Source organism: Lepidochelys kempii, chromosome 24, assembly GCF_965140285.1.
Source record: "Lepidochelys kempii isolate rLepKem1 chromosome 24, rLepKem1.hap1, whole genome shotgun sequence".
NCBI classification, from domain to species: Eukaryota; Metazoa; Chordata; order Testudines; family Cheloniidae; genus Lepidochelys; species Lepidochelys kempii.
This window is the reverse complement of record NC_136403.1, coordinates 11,425,932-11,445,262: the sequence shown is the minus strand read 5'-3', so window position 1 is coordinate 11,445,262 and position 19,331 is coordinate 11,425,932. Positions and strand designations below refer to the sequence as shown.

Genomic DNA, 19,331 nt, shown 5'->3' with positions numbered 1-19,331 from the left:
CACGACCCTCCAGACCTCTGTGTCTCTCCTCCGGCAAAACCCAAGTTCAAGCCGCTGCAGGCTCCTGCCCAGGCCACCTTCCCGAAGTACGAGGCCGCCCACAAAAAGCATCGGGACTATAGAAAGTGCCTGCAATGACAATCCCGGCCTGCTCCCCAGCCTGGGTCTTCTAAGGGCAGGCAGGCGGGCAAAAGGCGTTTTTGACGGAAGCTCGGGGGTACCCCACCAGTTCTCAGCAGGGACCTACTCCCAATAAAGCTCCTTTTCTCCAATCGGTTGTGTGCTTTCCTCCCAGAATGGTCGCGGCTCACCTCGGACCGATGGGTCCTCAGCAGCATCTCCTGAGGTTACACCCTTCAGTTTACCTCCTCCCCACCCAACCACCCTCTGCCCCCGTCCCTCCTGGGGGATCCCTCTCACGAGGCTCTGCAGGAAGTGAGGCAGCTCCTGGACCTAGGAGCTATAGAGGCGGTGCCCAAGGAGTTCCTGGGCAAGGGGTATTACTCCCGGTATTTCCTTATCCCAAAGGGGGGCTCAGGCCCATCAGGGACCTGCAAGGCCTGAACCACTGCATGGTGAAACTCAAGTTCCACATGGTTTCCCTGGCCTCCATCGTCCCCTCCCTGGATCCCGGGGACTGGTACGCTACCCTCGATCTACAGGACGCGTACTTCCACATCCACATATTTGAGGGGCACAGACGCTTCCTCCGTTTCATGGTGGGACAGAGTCACTACCAATTCACGGTCCTACTGTTTGGTCTGTCCACTGCCCCCAGGGTCTTTACAAAGTGTATGGCAGTGGTAGCGGCCAACCTCAGACACCAGGGGTCCAAATATTCCCATATCTGGACGACTGGCTAGTCAAAGGCACCTCCTGGTCGCAGGTGAGGGATCATGTGGCACTCCTCCTGTCCACATGTACTGCCCTGGGCCTGTTGATAAGCAGTGCCAAGTCCACGTTAGTCCCGGTCCAATGCATAGAGTTTATTGGGGCGCTACTGGACACAACGTCAGCCAGGGCCTCTCTCCCACCAGACAGGTTCGAGACCCTGAAAGGGCTCATTGACTCGGTCACAAGGTTCCCGGTGGCTTGCCTGCAACTGCTGGGTCACATGTCTGTGTGCACATATGTGGTCCATCATGCCAGACTCAGAATGAGGCCCCTCCTGCTTTGGCTGGCCTCGCAGTTCTTCCAAACCACGGACAGAATGGACAAAGTCCTCACCGTGCCGAACTCGGTGATCACCTCCCTGTGGTGGCGGTCCACCCCAAACAACATGCTCCAAGGGGTCCAGGGCCCCGTCATTGGAGCTGGAGTCTGAAGCATCGGACCTGGGTTGGGAGGCCCATGTGGGGAATTTTCAGACCCAAGGCCTGTGGTCTCTACAAGACCTAACCCTTCATATAAACGTCAAGAAACTCAGGGCGGTGCGGCTGGCGTGCATGGTCTTCTGCTCGCACCTGGAAGGCAAGGTAGTCAGGGTCCTCATGGACAGCAAGGCCTCAATGTTCTATATCAACAAGCAAGGCAGGGCCCAATCCTCTGCCCTCTGCCATGAAGCCCTCAGTCTGTGGGACTTCTGTATAGTCCACGATATCTACCTAAAAGCCTTCCACCTGCTGGGCGCCCGGTTCTGCTCCAGGGGGTGCCTTTACCTTGTCCTGGTCAGGCCAGCTCCTCTACGCCTTTCCTCCGTTCCCTCTGATCAGCAAGGTCCTGGAGAAAATAAAGACTGACAAAGCCAGGGTCCTCCTCATTGGCCCGGCATGGCCCTGGCAACATTGGTACAGGACCCTCTCGGGGCTGGTGGTAGCTCCGCCATGGCAGTTGCTGCTCCGCCTGGACCTGCTCTCTCAGGACCAGGGCCGCTTCCTCCATCCCAACCTAGCAATGCTTCACCTCGCCGCGTTGCTGCTCAGTGGCTAGGTGGCGAGGAAAGGACATGCTCGGAACAGGTTCAGCGCGTCCTCCTCAAAAGTAGATGGCCCTCCACTTGCCGCTCCTATGTGGCGAAGTGGTCTCGGTTTCCGCGATGGCCCCCCCGATCCAGCTTATCCTTGATTACCTCCTCCACCTGAGGGCCCAGGGACTGGCACCCTCATCAGTCAGGGTACACTTGGCGGCCATATCGTCCTTTCATCCCCCGATGCAAGGGCACACGGTGTTTTCCCATGCTATGGCCGGCCAGTTCCTTAAGGGTTTGGACTGTCTCTACACATATTCCAAGCCCCTGGTTCCACAGTGGGACCTAAACCTGGTGCTGGCTCGTCTCATGGGGGCCCCGTTTGAACCACTGGTCATGTGTTCCTGGTCTCACCTCTCGTGGCAGGTTGCCTTCCTGGTAGCATTCACGTTGGCCAGGTGGGTCTCGGAGCTCAGGGCCCAAACCGCCGTATACGGCTTTTCATAAGGACAAGGTCCAGCTCCGCCCACACCCCGCGTTCCTCCCGAAGGTGGTCTCCGCCTACCACATGGGTCAGGACATTTTCTGTCAGTCCTCTGCCCCAAGCCTCACGCGACTAGTGAGGAACGCCATCTCCACACTCTCAACAAGAGGCGAGCTCTGGCTTTCTACTTTGAGCAGACCAAGCCGTTCAGAAAGTCGCAACTGTTCGTCGCCTCGGCTGAGCGCGTGAAGGGTCAGCCATTTCCACTCAGCAGCTTTCTAAGTGGATCACTTTGTGCATCCATTCCTGTTATGAGCTGGCAGGGGTTCCCCCGCCGCCCATTGTGAGGGCACACTTGACTTGGGCGCAGGCCTCGTCAGCTACCTTTTTGGCCCACGTCCCCATCCAGGACATTTGTCGGGCCACCACGTGGTCTTCGGTTCACACGTTCACCTCGCACTATGCGATCGTCTCCCAGGCCAGGGATGATGCCGGGTTCAGCAGGGCAGTACTCCATCCCGAGAACTTGTGAACTCCTAACCACCCCCAACAGATATAGCTTGGAATCACCTATTGTGGAATACACATGAGCAATCACTTGAAGAAAAAAGAGAGTTACCTTTTGCGTAACTGCTGTTCTTCGAGATGTTGCTCATGTCTATTCCACATCCCACCCTCCTTCCCCTCTGTCGGAGTTGTCTGGCAAGAAGGAACTGAGGGTGTGGGGAGCGCAGCCCTTCTTATACTGCGCCAGGCTGGCGCTGCTCCAGAGAGGGCGGGGGGCTGCTCCCCCCTACGGGTACTGCTAGGGGAAAAACTTCCACCACCAGTACACGTGGCGAGCACGCACACCTATTGTAGAATAGACATGAGCAACACATCTCGAAGAACACCAGTTACGGAAAAGGTAACTGTCTTTTCTTTGGAGAGATCTGCTTTGCCTGGATTCTTCAACAGAAAGGCCTCTTTGCCACAACTTCCAACTGAAAACACCGCTACCTATTCTCAGCAGCGGGGTGGGAGGGGAGATACACGGTCGTGACTCCCTGGGGGATGCACTCCTTGCCTCTTGGCCCTGGGGTCTATTATATGCCTTCCATCCAACTCCACTGATCCACAAAGCCCTGCTTAAATTGAAACAAGAAAGCAGCAATCATTTTCATGGCTCTGGTGTGGCTGAGACGGGTGGTTCCTGACCATGATCCAGCTGGCAAAATATCTGCCTCTGCAATGTCCTCTAATGACAGAACTCCTGACCCAGGAGTTGGGCCCCATAACCCACCCTAACCTATCATCCTTGCCTGACTTTGCAATGGTTCTCGGGCCTAGAACAGGAATGTTCTAGTATAGACAAGTCCTGAGAGATAGGAAAGTGAAGAAGTAAGGTGGGGAAGGAAAAGGGAGGAGGCGACAGCCAAAGGACTTGAAGCTGGTCAGGATTCAGGTGGAGGGGGTGATGTCCTTGCTCTGGCCTGCTCTGGTCAGGACACTTTGGACAGTGAAGGCCCAGTGGAGTCACAGCGACTCCCAGAAGACGGCGGAGGTGGCAGCCACTATGGGGAACCTCGCTCCTGTTGGTCCCAGCCAGTTGCTAATTTCATTTGAAGGACCTCAAGAGGGGGTTGGGTGGAATAGCTCATCCCCTCCTAATCCCCAACACACCCATTCTGGTGCATTGATTTCCGTCCCACACTCCTCTTGTTTACCAGATGTGAACATAACACAGTCCTGGAGTTCCATGTGGAGGCCTTTTTTACTTGTACTAATCCAGCCTGTCTGTCTCACTCTTGTACCTTTTCCCATCAACACTGGTTACAGGTGACTGGGACATTCTTTAACCTTGGGCTAAGCTCACTAAGGGGTAGGCCTGCCAGGCCTGTTGTTACAATACCCACCCCATCTGTGCACTCCACAGAGCAAGCTGGGTAGCCGTGCTCAGGCTGGTCTCTTCCCTGCCCTGAGTGCCCCTGTGCAGAGCCCTCTGTCTGCTCTGCTCCCTGGACCTGTCGGATTTCTTGCCCATGAATCCAGGCCAGCACCACCTCCCGCTTGAGCTGCTGAGCCCTGACCCCTTTGTCTGTCTGTCTTGCTCCTCCTGTCCCCAGAGTGGGGTGCTGAGCTACCCCAGTGTGTCTGTTCCAGGACCCTCCCGTGTTCACCGTGCGCCCCAAGGAGGAGTACTTCCAGGAGGCGGGCCGTGAGCTGGTGGTACCATGCACCGCCCAAGGAGACCCCCCACCCACGGTCGCATGGGCAAAGGTAGGGGGCTGCAGCTCTGGGTTCAGATGACGGGATGGACTGCGGAGACTGGCTCCTTCACATCACACCCTCACTTCCCCCAGCCTGTGGTCTGGTGCCGGCTCTGCTGCTGGCCACCCATGTGGCACATTCCCCTTGGCAGTGGGGTGCAGCCTAGAGCTTCAGGGCTCCACAAGCAGGACCCACTGTGGCCCAGGACTCGGCTCAGTGCTGCAGGGGGAGCCAGCCCCACGTGGCCCAGCTGCCCCATGCAGCTCCTGCCTTACAGACACCCCCTGAGAGGCGGAGCCCTGGGGATGGGGGTCATCCACTGAGTTATTCATTCCTCAGGCTCTCCCTGTGAAGAGACTTTCTGTGCCCCAACCCTTCCAGAGCTCGCGGCGGGGTCGGGGTCTCCTTCCGGACAGCCCCCTCCCTCTGAGAAAGCGATGACCCAGGACTCTGGGGCTTTGTTCCTGTTCTGCCCCTGTCTCTCAGTGAGACCTTGGCCCAGTCACTGCCCCCCCTGTGCCTCACCTTTCCCACCCGCCACTGGGGCGGCAGGTTCAAGGCTTTTCGAGATGAATACGGCCCTGGCACCAGTGTGGTGGGAAGCAAGCTCAGCTTGGTCGCTGGCTGGATTACTGCCTAGAGACTCTCCTCAGCCCCCATCTATGCTCATGGCCCCCCTTTTCTCCCCAAGCTGCTCTCCCCCAGCCCGGCGCCACCCTATCTCCCCGCCAGTCTGTGCACGCCTGCCGGCCTGGCTCCCCCACATCCCTCTCCCGTCTGCACGTGCAGGGCCCAGCCCCCCTCAGATTTGCGCTCACAGCCCTGCCCACTTCAGGCTCTCCCTTGGTTGGTGGACAATGGCACGGGTAGGCTCGGGGACCCGTGGGTGACAGAGGGCTGGGCTGCTGGTGTCAGTGTGGCTGCACCTTTGCTTTGCAGCTGGGAAGCACAGGGCGGAACAGTGCCCAAGTGGACGGGAACAGCAGCCTCGTCTTCCGGCCACTGGTTAAGGAGCAGCACGGGGCCTGGGAGTGCACAGTCAGCAACCAGGTGGCCCGGATCAGCACCACCACCTCCGTCTACGTGCTGGGTGAGTTGGGCCATGCCAACACCACTACCAGCTGACCAGGGTGGGCGGGAGGCCTGACCCAGGACCTTTGGGCTCTGAGGAGGGAGCTGTGTGTGTGTATGTATGGGGGGGATGCATTGGCAGTGTGTCTATGGGCTCGAGATGGAGGTGGACGACTCTGTGTGTGGGGGGGTGTGGAGAGGTGGGCAGCTGTGTGTGTATGGAGCTCAGTGTGGGGGTGGCTGGCTGTGTGTGTCGGGGGAATGGGGCTTGGGGTGGGGCTGGGCAGCTGTGGGGGGTGTGTGTATGGGGCTCGGGGTGGAGGTGGGCTGCTGTGTGTCGGGGAGGAATGGGTGTGGGGCTGGGCGGCTGTGTGTCTGTGTATGGGGCTCAGAGTGGGAGTGGGTGGTTGCGTGCGGGGGGCTCAGGGTGGGAGTGGGTGTGTGTGGGGGGATGTGGGTATAACACAGGGTGGGGGTGGGTGGCTTTATGCCTGCCGGGGCAGGGGGGGTGCACTGGCTGTGCATGGGAATGCCTGGCGGAGTGTACATGAGACGAACACCCAATCTGCATGTCCCAGACCCCGTATCGCGCTGGAATCCATGTTGGATTCGGCCTGTGCCCAGCTCCATTGGGCACTGCCAGGGACTCTGCAGTGTAAGGCCAGTGTGCCCTGGTGAGCAGCATCCCAGCCGCTCCCGCCAGCACAGCCACTGCCCATTGTGAGCCCACAGATGCAGGTGCCTCCCCTGTGGGCGTCCTGTGGATGGCACCTGCCCATTTCATCTGTGGGGCGGGACATTCGTGCTGGCCAGGTGGCACTCTGCCCCTGGTAGCTCCCAGCCAGAGCCTGAGCCCTGGGAGGGGCAGGGCAGAGATGGCCCCTGACTCACCCCCCACCCCGGCTGTCTCCACCAGGCACCAGTCCTCATGCTGTCACCAAGGTCTTGGTGCTGCCGCTGCTGCTGGCAGCCAACGTCTCCTGGGAGCCAGGGTTCGACGGGGGATACTTCCAGAGGTTCAGCGTCTGGTACACGCCACTGTGAGTCCCATGCCAGGCAGGCTCTCAACTGCCTGGGGTGCCCCCTGTCTACCTGCTGCGGAAGTGGGCTGGCGCGGCCATGGGGGCACGGGGCACAGGCTAGCCCTGGGTGTGAGCGCGGGGATCCCTGCCCCATGCAGGACAGACACAACACAGGGAGTTCCCAGCTCTCAGCGCAGGTGGAGGCTGTGTCCCTGCGCCCTCATGAGGGGCAAATTTGGGGCTCTCAGGCACAGGCCCTCACTGAGGGGGGTGGGGGGGGTTGGGCCCTAGCACTGGCTCCAGCTTGCCTGCTCTGTCTCCTCAGGGTGAAGCACCTGAACCGGCCCCATCATGACTGGGTGTCGCTGACCGTGCCTGTGGGGGCCGGGCACCTCCTGGTGGAGAACCTGCAGCCAGCCACTGGCTACCAGTTCAGTGTCCTGTCCCAGAACAAGCTGGGCAGCGGCCCCTTCAGTGAGATCGTCACCTCCTTCCCCCTGGGTGAGAGAGCCTCTGCCCCTCCCCCCCGAGTACCACCCCCGCACCAGCACCCCTGGGAACTGAGCTCCCCTCTTCCCCCACCAGCCCCCACCACCTGCACCCCTGAGAACTGGGCCCCCCATGCCAGCCATGGGAATGGCCCCACCACCAGCAGCACTCTCGAGAGCCGCCCCACCACCAGTGCCAGGAATGGCTCCCCCACCGCCAGCACCCCGGGAATGCCCCCCGCCCCACTGCCCACACCTCTGAGAACCAGGCTCCCCTCTCTCCACCCGCCAGCCCCAGGAATGGCTCCCCCACCGCCAGCACCCCGGGAATGCCCCCCGCCCCACTGCCCACACCTCTGAGAACCAGGCTCCCCTCTCTCCACCCGCCAGCCCCAGGAATGGCCCCCCCACTGCCAGCACCCCGGGAATGCCCCCCGCCCCACTGCCCACACCTCTGAGAACCAGGCTCCCCTCTCTCCACCCGCCAGCCCCAGGAATGGCCCCACTGCCAGCACCCCGGGAATGCCCCCCGCCCCACTGCCCACACCTCTGAGAACCAGGCTCCCCTCTCTCCACCCGCCAGCCCCAGGAATGGCTCCCCCACTGCCAGCACCCCGGGAATGCCCCCCGCCCCACTGCCCTCACCTCTGAGAACCAGGCTCCCCTCTCTCCACCCGCCAGCCCCAGGAATGGCTCCCCCACTGCCAGCACCCCGGGAATGCCCCCCGCCCCACTGCCCTCACCTCTGAGAACCAGGCTCCCCTCTCTCCACCCGCCAGCCCCAGGAATGGCCCCACTGCCAGCACCCCGGGAATGCCCCCCGCCCCACTGCCCACACCTCTGAGAACCAGGCTCCCCTCTCTCCACCCGCCAGCCCCAGGAATGGCTCCCCCACTGCCAGCACCCCGGGAATGCCCCCCGCCCCACTGCCCTCACCTCTGAGAACCAGGCTCCCCTCTCTCCACCCGCCAGCCCCAGGAATGGCCCCACTGCCAGCACCCCGGGAATGCCCCCCGCCCCACTGCCCACACCTCTGAGAACCAGGCTCCCCTCTCTCCACCCGCCAGCCCCAGGAATGGCCCCACTGCCAGCACCCCGGGAATGCCCCCCGCCCCACTGCCCACACCTCTGAGAACCAGGCTCCCCTCTCTCCACCCGCCAGCCCCAGGAATGGCTCCCCCACTGCCAGCACCCCGGGAATGCCCCCCGCCCCACTGCCCACACCTCTGAGAACCAGGCTCCCCTCTCTCCACCCGCCAGCCCCAGGAATGGCTCCCCCACTGCCAGCACCCCGGGAATGCCCCCCGCCCCACTGCCCACACCTCTGAGAACCAGGCTCCCCTCTCTCCACCCGCCAGCCCCAGGAATGGCCCCACTGCCAGCACCCCGGGAATGCCCCCCGCCCCACTGCCCACACCTCTGAGAACCAGGCTCCCCTCTCTCCACCCGCCAGCCCCAGGAATGGCTCCCCCACCGCCAGCACCCCTGAGAATCAGCATCACCATCACCAGCCCGGGATTGGCTCCCCCACTGCCAGCACCCTGCCTCCTGGAAATATTCTCCTCTCCCTTACTCCAGCCTCCGGGAACAGCTCCCTTACACCTGGGAACAGCTCCTCCACCTAGAAGAGGGACCTCACCTGTAGGGGCACCCTGACCTTCGCCACCCCCCAGAAGGGGCATTCCCACTGGATCCCTACCCCCTGAACTCCTGGGAAAGGAACCCCCACCCCTCAAGTGATGCTGGAAAATCCCAGGGCTCTAGGGCTGCCCCTTTCCATGTCCCCTTCCCATGTCCCGACCCCCAGGGAGGTTCCGATCACTAAGGGAAGAAGGAACATGCTTCCCAGCCACCCACTCAAGCTCACATCCCCTGAGTGGCTGCCCTGGGGCTCCCCCTGCCATTTCCCCCAAACAGCTGCCTGGGGCTACCCCTCTCCCTGAATGGCAGCTCTGAGACTCACCCCCACCTTGAGTGGCTGCCTGGGGTACCCCCAGCACCCCTCCTGAATAGCGTCCCTGGGGCTCCTCCGCAGCCCCTTCCCCCAAATGGCTGTCTGGGGCTCCCCCCCACCCCCACCCTGAATGGCTGTCCTGGGATCGCCCACTCCCCAGATGGCTGCCTGGTTCCTTTCCTCAGTGTCTCCTTTCTTTTCAGGTTTCCCGACGACCAAGGTGCCTCCTGTGCTGCCTACCACAGCCACACACGTCTTTTTGTCCCCCCCGCAGTCCCTGATGGCCAATGAGACATCGCGCGGGGTCCTGCTGCAGTGGGCGCCCCCATTGCAGTTCTCCGTGGCCCTGACAGGCTACGCACTGGAGTTACGGCAGGACCAGGGTGGCTGGGAGGTACTGGATGGCTCCATCCCCAGCACGAAGACGCAGGTCCTGGTGCCAGGACTCATCAAGGTTGGCTGGGTGAGGGGGGTTGAAATGCCAACCTCTGGGTCTTGCAATGGATGTTTCTGCACCGGGTCTCTGCCTGCCACTGCTGAGATTGGCAGCCTGAGCCCCTGGCACTGAGCTGTGAAGGATGCAGCCCCGGGCTTGAGGAGCAGCCCCTCCCTGGCTGGGTGGCACTAGATGACTGCACGCCCGGTGTGCTTTATGGCCTCTTCATTAGTGCTGTGCTGATGTACCTGCCCCTGGCTCGCTCTGTGGAGTTCGGAGACCCCCTGCCAAGCGGGACCCCCGGATAGGGAGGGGAGACCTGCACAAGCAGGGGGCTGGCAGCCCATGGGCTGAACAGTGGCTCCAGGCTGGTGCCTGGTGCTCCCTGCAGGGTGGGAAGCCCTGGGCCCTGGCTTGCAGGGTTCACTACGGATCCTGTGCCTGGTGCTGCAGGCTCCTGAGCTCTCGGGACAGCAGCAGGCCCTAAAAGGGCTAGCGGGGCCCAAACAGCCTGGTCGGGCCTGGGCCAAGGTGTATCATGGGAGTGTCCTCTTGCCCAGCAGGCCACTGAGGGTGGAAATGGGTTTCTGCTCGGCTCTGGCACTGGCCCCCTGGTGGTGAGTACTGCTTAGACGAGGCTGGCCGGAAGGGCCTCTGCTTGTCCCCAGGTGTCCCTGCAGAGTTGCTTTGCGAGGTGCTTTGAGACAGAGTGGGTCTGGTGCTATGGAAGCCCTCAGTTTGCTGCACACACGGCTGTGGCACTGCAGGTCCTGTGGCAGGAGCTGCCTCTGGTCAGCGCCCGATATCATGGGGGAGAGCTGGCCGGCACAGGCCGTAACGCTAATGCAGCCTCTCTGCTCTCCCAGGACGCCTACTACGAGTTCCGCCTGGTGGCCTTTGCTGGGAGTTACATTAGTGATCCCAGCAACACCGTGAACGTCTCCACAGCAGGTAAAGCTCTGTGCTGCCCCGGACAGCCAGCCATGCCCTGGCAGGGCCCTGGGTATCCTTGGGGTGCAGGGGAGGGGACCTGTACTGCCACAACTCCTGTGCTGCCCCCTCAGGCATGGGCCTACCTCCATGCACCCAAGCCAGGCCAGCCTGGGTGTGACCGGGGCAGGAATTGAACTGGCCATTGTGCCCAAACAGAGGGCCCCTCCCTACTAGGTAAGTGTCTATGGGCTGGTTTCCCCCTAAGGGAGAAAGACGGTATCCCCTCGCCCTGCTGTCTGTCTGAGGCCTCTCCCCGTCACCTTGCCCAGGTATGGAGGTGTATCCATCCCGCACTCAGCTGCCTGAGCTCCTGCCGCAGCCTGTGCTGGCCGGTGTCATCGGGGGCATCTGCTTTCTCAGTGTGGCTGTGATCTTCAGCACCATGGTAGCCTGCATCATGAACCGCCGGCGTGCCGCCCGCCTCCAAAAACGCAGGCAAGGTAGGGACCCAACCCTGGCATGGAAGGGCAGTTGCAGAGGCCGGGAGCACAGCAAGGGGCTGGGATCCTTCTGGGCAACCCAGAAACACACTGGAGGATGGGGTGAGGTCTCAGTGGAGTCAGGGGTCATTCCCTACATAGGGGTAAGGGATTGTAGCCCAGGTGGTGGGCGCAGGAGGCAAGGGACATGAGGTTGTAACTCAGGTTGGGTGACAGCCCCCTCTAAGTTGGTTGGGTGGGAAGAGCCCAGAGGAGTGGGGAGCTGAGGTCAGGCTGGCATGGGACACGCAGAACCCCAGGACTGTTGCAGTCAGAGGGGTGAGTTCAAAGTGGTTCAGTTAACCGGGTGCCTTGTTGGTGGGGCTGCTCTGACTTTGGTTTGACCCAGGCTAGTTAAGGTTAGCTACAGCCATTAGGAACCAATGCAGGCTAAACAGCAACTATCCACTGGGGTGAGCCACAGTCCCCGGGGGCTGCCCCGAGGTCACTGAACTCCTGGGGTTATACTGGTGCCACTTTCCCCAGTTGACAAGGCCTGGGAATGATGGAGTCCCCTTGATCCCAGCCTCTCTACCTGTCCCTTCATCTGCTGCTCCCTCCTGGAGGAGCAAAACCTGCCCAGAGCAAGTGCCCTGCTGGGAATGGGGCTGTGGGGAAGGTGAGCTGAGATGCGCAACACCATTAGGTCAAGGGACTGGCTGGGTCAGCGGGGTGGGAAATGGGACACGGTGCCTTTCCTTTCTAGGGGGCACCGGTTCTGATCCAGCCCCAGGGCAATAGGGGCTGTAACCCATCCCCTGATGGCTGTCTGGTGGCCCCTGGGCGCTGGTGGGTTTCATGCCAGTTGTCACAAGCAGGTTATCACCCCCCCCCAACCCGTGGGGCCCCTCAGGACACGTCTGGGGGGCAGGCACAGGCCACTGCAGTCTCCTCATTTCACATTGAGTTGCTCGCCATGTGATCCCCTTGTGTTCTCATGACCTTCCAGATCCACCACTCGTCTTCTCCCCCAACAAGAAGCTTCCACCTCCGCAGTAAGTCGCGCCATTCCACAACATCTTCCTGTCTCACCACGCTCCCTGTGCCATGCTGTTCTCCTTGCTTTCCTCATTTGCTCCCCGCTGACTCAGGGTGGGGCTTCAAGCGGGAGGGAGGGGGGCTGGGTCCTGGCTGCTGGGGTGGGGCTGAGGGGAACGGGCCACCCCTCTACTGGCCATGCTCTGGTGTGGGGCTAGCTCCCCAGCAGTGCACTTTGACCCTTCCCTCTCGGGGCCGGGGGGTTGTCCTCAGTTCTTGGAGTGAATGTGCAGGCCAGGTTGGATGGGGGGAACAAGTAGGCAGGGGCTGCCCTGTGGCAGGAGGCAGCGGGATCCCCCCCCGCAGTAATCCCTCTTTTTCTCTGCAGAAATTCTCTCAGCTCTGGTAGCCTAGACAGCACCATGAAGCTGAAGCTGCAGGCCTCCCCATACCAGAGCTTGCGCCGGACCCTGCTGTGCGGGGAGAAGGCTGGCACCAGTCTGGGCCTCACCATTGCTGGCGGCCCTAGGACCAGCTCCAAGTACACGGTGTACGAAAGCCATATTGGGGATGCGATGCCCCTGGAGCGCATCTGCCGGGGCCCGGACGGGCGCTTTGTGGTGAAGACTGACAGGCTGCCTCGGGAAGCCTTCCCCTGTGCCCTCGAGACGGAGCTGTTCCCCGAGCTCCTGCAGCGGGATCCCTCCCCCATCCCTCCTGAGCCCAGCCTGCCAGCACCCTACCTGCAGGTGTATGCTCCCCTGGAGGCAGAGGAGCCCATCTGGCAGAGGGGAGTGCCGCTGCGGCCCAAGGCCACAGGCCAGGCCCGTAGAGAAGCCAGATCCTCTGGCTACCGCCAGGGACGTTACTTCAGCTACAGCAGCAGCCCCACGGAAGAAGCCAAGCCCTTGTGCGTCATCAACCTCAGCCCAGTGGCCTCCCCGATGCCCCTGCCCCTCAGCACAGTGGAAGAGCCGCGAGATGGCACGTGTTGTGAGGGGTGCTGCCAGAGCACTGTTAGCACGCTGCGCAACTCCCCAGGCCCCGTGGGCTCCCCTGTGCTCAGCAGGCTGCTGAGCACCCCAGCTCTGGCCAGCCCCAAGCCACTGGACTCTGGGTCCCCGAGCAGCCAGCAGAGAGCCAGCTCCTCGGCCCAGAGTGGGATCCTTCAGTACCTGAGCCTGCCTTTCTTCAAGGAGATGAGCGTGGATGGGGATTGGCCGCCCCAGGAGGAACCCTGCGAGCCCCAGGCCCTGGGCAGCATGGAGCCCACCCTGCTGGGGGAGGAGGGTCCCCTGCAGAGCACAGAGGGGGTGGCCTGCCTGGACTACATGGACGCGCATGGCACTGCAGAGACTCCTCTGGAGCAGGCGCCCAGCAAGGCTCTCCTCAAACCACCAGAGCCACAGGTGGTCCTTGCCAAGGCTGCCCTGCCTGGGAGCACGGTGTGGCCAGGCTTCCTGGGCTCCGACCCGCTCCCGGCCAAGGAGCAGGCCCCCTGGGGCCGGGGGCCATCGCCCACGGACAGCAGCAGGACCGAGCTGATGTACACAGCCATCTCCTCAGAGTCCAACTGGGCCCTGAGCCTGCCAGGGCAGCCGCTGCCTGCAGGGCTGCTGGAAGCTCAGGTGTCTGAGAAGCACCAGGTCTTGGGGCCACCTGCCGAGAAGCTGCTGCGGGGCAGCCTGACCAGCCAGAGCAGCGGCCGGGGCAGCGTGTCCTTCCTGAGACCCCCCTCATTGGCGCTGTCACTGGGGGGCGCCTACCTCAGCTCCCCCCTAGGAGAAACAGCAGGCTGGCAAAGTGAAAGCGAGTCCCGGGGATCCATGGCAGAGGAGGGCAGGCCAAGGAAGGAGCTGGCCATTGCCACTGTCAGCAAGAGGTGAGCCACATGGGTTGGGTTGGGGGAGAGGGGTGGAAGAAACCCCAGGACTCCTGGGTTCTATTCCCAGCTCTGCTGACTCATGCGGTGATGGGGATAATAACCCCAGGGCCTGTTTTGCAGCCTGGATGCTGAGAGCCCAGGACAGTGGCTATGGGGAGCTATCCGAGGGAACCCCAAATCTGGCATTACCAGCCTGGAAACCAGCTGCACACAGACACCTTACCCACCCAGGCCCCGAACACCCTCAGCTCTGCCCTGCCCTGGCTCCCGGGGAGAACGAGGGATGAAAAGCCCTTCTCTGTGTAATGGAATACAGGACTGTAAAGTGCCCCAGCATGGCCAAATGCAGGGGCTGGAGATGGACCTAAGCTGCTATGAACAGAGCTCCCACTGGCCTCTACCCTTTTGTGAGTGATTCTTTCCTTCCCAGTGTTCACATGAGCCGATGCCCAGCTCCTAGGCTGTTTGTCAGCTATGGCATGGAAGGGTGAGGGAGGGCCATGCTGCCATGGGCTTTGTTCTGGAGCAGGGCGTGGGAGCCTGCCCAGACCCCCACAGAGAGCCGCAGAGACTGCTGGTGGCTGGTCCATGGGGTGAAGAGGGAGCACAAAGGCTGTGAAATTCCTGGAGACCTGGCATGAGGCAGCCTGCCCTAGACACTGCCCAGTCCATGATTTTGAGAGAGACTGGATTTATGGCTCTTTACAATTATTAGTTTCCCACTAAGAGCTCCCCTGTTCCCAGGTGCTTTCCCCCACCGCCCTCCTTTCCGCCCTAGGCTGGAGGTATGGTAATGAGGCACTTCACCTTGAATGGTTCCTTGATGGATGTTAACCACTTATGCTAAACTCTCTAGTCCCCCTTGTATTTTGCTGTGACGCTGGGGGTACCTTTCCCGGCCCTGTGTAGCTCGAAAGCTTGTCTTTCTTACCAACAGAACTTGGTCCAATAAAAGATATTTACCTCACCCCCCAAATCTCTTGAACATCCCAGAACAACCAGCTAGAGAGGCCTGCGGGGCAGCATAAGCCCCGGGAGGGTAAGGGCCATCAGCCTGCAGCGTGGTCAGACAGACTGATGCTGGTTCTTAAAGTAGTTTCATGTTTGAGCTCCAGAATCTCTAAGGTGCCACAAGTACTCCTTTTCTTTTTGCGAATACAGACTAACACGGCTGTTACTCTGAAAATTCATCGCTATGGAAATATCTGAGCCCCCTGGCTACCAAGAGCCCTCAGGCTGGCCACAAGAGGCTCTGCAGGCAGCCTGGACCGATAGCTCTGAGAGCAGGGGGGCTGTTCTAGTGCCTCAAGGTGGTGTTGACCCTTAACCCTAACAATGGCACATGTCACTGCCGATTGCTTTAGCAGCAGCCCCCAGTTAGGGTGCATTCCCGAGACTGCTGAACGCAGTGTCAGATACCCAGCTGGGAGCAGCTTGTCAGTGTCTGAGATCGCTGGGAGGAGACAAAGGCATGCAAATGTCCCTCCCTTGAAATCTCCAGGCCTCTTTTGCCCTGATCCAAGCAGGTGAGGAAAGGAGGGGCTGTTCCCCTCCCCCCACCAGAGCCCCCAGAGCTTCTGAAACCACCTCCCAAACCCTCCAGGTGCCCCCCCATCAGCGACTTTGCAGTTCCGGGGCAGGGTATGGCCCACACCATGGGAGATGTGCTGAGCCAGGGGAGGGAGCTCTGGGGGTCCTGGCTGCATGTCAGAACGTGCTTGTGGAGCTGGCGCTGTCCTAGCAGCCTGCTGCCTTGGGGGCCTCACTGGGTGTGCGGGGGAAGCCCCTCAGTAGATGGAGCAGAGCTTGTGTCCAGCCACCCCACAGCACAGGTCCCCTGGCAGACCATAGTTGGCCTGCTCCCACACAGCCAGCTCCCACCAATGCTGGAGGACAGTGGGATCATGGGGTGTGCAGGCCTCTGCTGCCACTGGCCTGGATTGTCACCAGAGCATCCATCGCCCCCCAGTGGCCACTGTGTCAGCTGCTGCTGTGTGCCTAGCTTGGTCTGAGCTCCTACCTTTGCTGCCATTGCAGGGGAGCAGGTCAGGCCAGGCCAGCGGTGGCACCGGGCTCAGGGGTGTGTAATGAGATCACACCCGAGTGCCCCTCGTTTTCAGGACTCCTCAAACCCAACTCAGGCCAAAGGAAATTAAAATATTTCCCCACCCGGGCTCCACTTTACTCTGTCCTCAGCTGTGTCCTGGCTCTCCAGGTCCCAACCCCATTCAGTGTGTCTCTCCCTTAGCTGGGGGGTTCCCAGAGCTGGGCACAATTCAGTGTCTGTAGGAGCCGGACTGGCTCCCTGCAGCCACTGCTTCAAGCCAGCTACAGCTCCTCAGGCTTCTAGCTCCTGAGCATCCCCCTCGCTGCAGCCAGCTGCTGCTCTCTGCTCACCCAGGTGTGCCTCCTTTGGGAAGGGGTGCTGGCTAGCCACAAGCCTCTAGCCCTGCAGGGGCGAGCCACTCGGCATGCTCTGTATGAGAAAGGGGGGCTGGACTGGTCCCTTGTGGCCAGATGGGACCAAGCAACAGCCCTGGTGTCCCTTCTCCCAGTGATCAACTTGCTCACTGCCCAGGGAGGGGAGAACACTGAACCCGGCTCGGCTCACTCCCCCAGGGCGCTATGGGGGGCTGAGGGGGGCACTCCGCGCCCAGCTCGGCTCACTCCCCCAGGGTGCTATCGGGGGGTGGGGGGGCACTCCGCGCCCGGCTTGGCTCACTCCCCCAGGGCGCTGTGGGGGGGCACTCCGCGCCCGGCTCAGCTCACTCCCCCAGGTGTTCAGTGCTGCCAGTTGTCGAGTGTTATGGGCTCAGGGTGGGTTTTGGGGCTCAGTGGCAGATCTAGCTATGGGGCAGTGTGAGTGACCCCTGTGTGGCCCATGGAGCAGCATGTGCGCCCCATAGGGAAGGGAGGCTAAAGGTGACCCCAGCAGCCCAGGCAGAGTCACCACCCCAGCCCTGGGGCTCTGCTGTGTAGCCTTGTGCCGTTGCTGACGCCAGCGCACAGGAAGGCCTCTCTCTCCTATGCCAGGGGGGACGCTCGCTTGCTGGCCTGGGGACCCAAGCAGCAGGGAGAGTCCAGCCCAGTGAGCTGGGAGGGAGTGAGGAAGATGGTAGGCTACATCACAGAGCCCAGGTCAAGCCCAGCAGCAGGCTGTGCTTCTTGGGCCTGTCTGTGAGGTGTTACCTTGGGCCCAAGCCATGCCCTAGGTCTGGGATGGATGGGGCATTGGGACCTCGCTCCCATCCTGCACCGCATGGCCCCACACTGCTGGACCCAGGGGCAGTCAGGCCCTGGGACCTGCTGGGTGTAATGCCAGGCCTAGGGCCCTGGAGTTGGAAGGTCGCTTGGCACCCACTGTGGGAAGCGTCAAGCTGCCCTGGGTCAGAATCATAGAATATTAGGGTTGGAAGAGGTCATCTAATCCAACCCCCTGCTCAAAGAGGACCAATCCCCAACTAAATCATCCCAGCCTGGGCTTTGTCAAGCTGGGCCTTAAAAACCTCTTAAGGATGGAGATCCCACCACCTCCCTAGGTAACCCATTCCAGTGCTTCACTACCCTCCTAGTGAAATAGTGGTTCCTAATATCCAACCTAGACCTCCCCCACTGCAACTTGAGACCATTGGTCCTTGTTCTGTCATCTGCCACCTCTGAGAACAGTGGAGCTCCATCCTCTTTGGAACCCCCTTTCAGGTAGTTGAAGGCTGCTATCAAATCCCCCCTCACTCTTCTCTTCTGCAGACTAAACAAGCCCAGTTCCCTCCTCTCCTCATAAGTCATGTGCCCCAGCCCCCTAATCATTTTTGTTGCCTTTCACTGGACTCTCTCCAATTTGTCCACATCCTTCCTGAGGCACCCCCTCACCCCAGCAGCCAGCCCCTTGTTGGCATCCTCTCTGCTCTCCCCTCACTCTTCACTGGGCATGGCACTGGGGCAGTGGTTCGGCCGGTCCCAGTGTTTCCCCTGCTCCTGTCTCCCCGACACTGAGCATGGTACTGGGGCAGCCAGCCCCCTGTCAGCCTCTCACTGCTCCCCTCCCCATAGAATTGGAGCAGCCAGCCCGACCCCCAGCACTGGACATTGTCCCACATTAGAGCCCCAGCTCCTAACGCTTGCTTTTGCCCTCTGCCCGGCAGGAGGAACACATCTGTGGATGAGAATTATGAGTGGGACTCGGAGTTTGCGCTGGAGTCAGACATCCTCGATGCGCTGCAGCTGTACCGCAGCGGGAACCCCAAGAGACCCGTCTCCACCATCGCTGTACAGGAGCTGGAGCGGCAGAGTGAGTGAGCAGGGTGCTCCTGCCTGCGGGCTGGCCACCCAAGTCCCAGAGTCCTGCCCTCTGAGCCCTCCCTGCTGTTCCAGGTGCCTGTGGGGCCTCCCTAACTCTCTTCCCTGGACTCCTGTACAGGGGCATGAGGATGTGAGTATAAACAGCTGCCACATCCTACTCCGGAGGTGGCTGCATCTCCATAGGGGAGGTGAGCAGAGCCTGTATTGTGATTTGAGATTCCGGGGCCTCCGGTGTATCCCAGGGATTAGCACAAGCCCTCCCCTCCAGAATGAGGCATGCAGAGAAACAGAAAGTTACAGCATGGTCCATCTTGGCCAGCACAGAGACCTCTGAACCCTCTTTAGTCCCAGCCCAGGAGCCTCTGCTGCTTCCAGCAGCCCACACTTAACAACCCCAGGAGGCCTTTGTTCTCCAGCTGGTCACACTTGCAGAGGGTGGGCCATCCATGGTCATTAGTTGCTAGGTGCCAAATGTCCGGGCAATGGGAGAGGCCATTGTCTTCTCGGACTTTCCATGGGCTTGGGGCCCCAGGCCCCACACAGCCAGGCGTCAGTCACACCTGGATCTCTGCCAAGTAAGTAAAGGCCTATCAGTTGAACAACCTTTTCCCACCTTTGACTTAACCATGCGCCACCTAGGGGAAACTGAGGAACATACAAAATATTACAAAAAATTCCTACTCTGCCTCAGGGCTGGCTTCAGACCAAGCTTCCCATGTCCCTGCTATAGGCCTAGCAGTGGGTTAGCTGGGCACAGTGTTGTATTCCTACCCCACCACACAGGAGGCCACCAGGCCCAGTCTAGCTCCTCACCTATCCCCCTCTGGAGTCAGAGCCCCTCAACCCCGTGGGCTGCTGTTTGGTGCTTCTCAATCCCAGCCGGGGGCCAGGCTCACCAGCTGTTACCCCAGCCATGAGCGGGCACCAAGACAGGGCTGTGAGCAGTAACTCTCCCTCCAGGAGGGACCCAACCCATGGATGAGCCATGCTGAGCCGGTCCCAGCTGGGAGCCCCTGTGGGCAGGCCCGTGTGAGCTGCGCTGAGCCGGTCCCAGCTGGGAGCCCCTGTGGGCGGGCCCGTGTGAGC

At 61.2% G+C, this 19,331-nt stretch overlaps 1 protein-coding gene across 1 annotated transcript in view; it reads left to right on the top strand.

The window, feature by feature from the left end:
• The window catches only part of IGSF9 (immunoglobulin superfamily member 9), a 50,376-nt gene extending 32,202 nt beyond the window's left edge, over positions 1–18,174 (top strand). The window contains exons 11-21 of the mRNA XM_073322416.1: positions 4,533–4,649; positions 5,580–5,730; positions 6,628–6,751; positions 7,059–7,234; positions 9,379–9,638; positions 10,478–10,562; positions 10,874–11,044; positions 12,033–12,078; positions 12,450–13,943; positions 14,067–14,353; positions 18,089–18,174. Coding sequence (XP_073178517.1) covers positions 4,533–4,649; positions 5,580–5,730; positions 6,628–6,751; positions 7,059–7,234; positions 9,379–9,638; positions 10,478–10,562; positions 10,874–11,044; positions 12,033–12,078; positions 12,450–13,943; positions 14,067–14,353; positions 18,089–18,090 — 2,913 coding nt within the window. The 3' untranslated portion in view covers positions 18,091–18,174. The remainder of the gene's footprint in view (positions 1–4,532; positions 4,650–5,579; positions 5,731–6,627; positions 6,752–7,058; positions 7,235–9,378; positions 9,639–10,477; positions 10,563–10,873; positions 11,045–12,032; positions 12,079–12,449; positions 13,944–14,066; positions 14,354–18,088) is intronic.
• Positions 18,175–19,331: the final 1,157 nt, after the last annotated feature.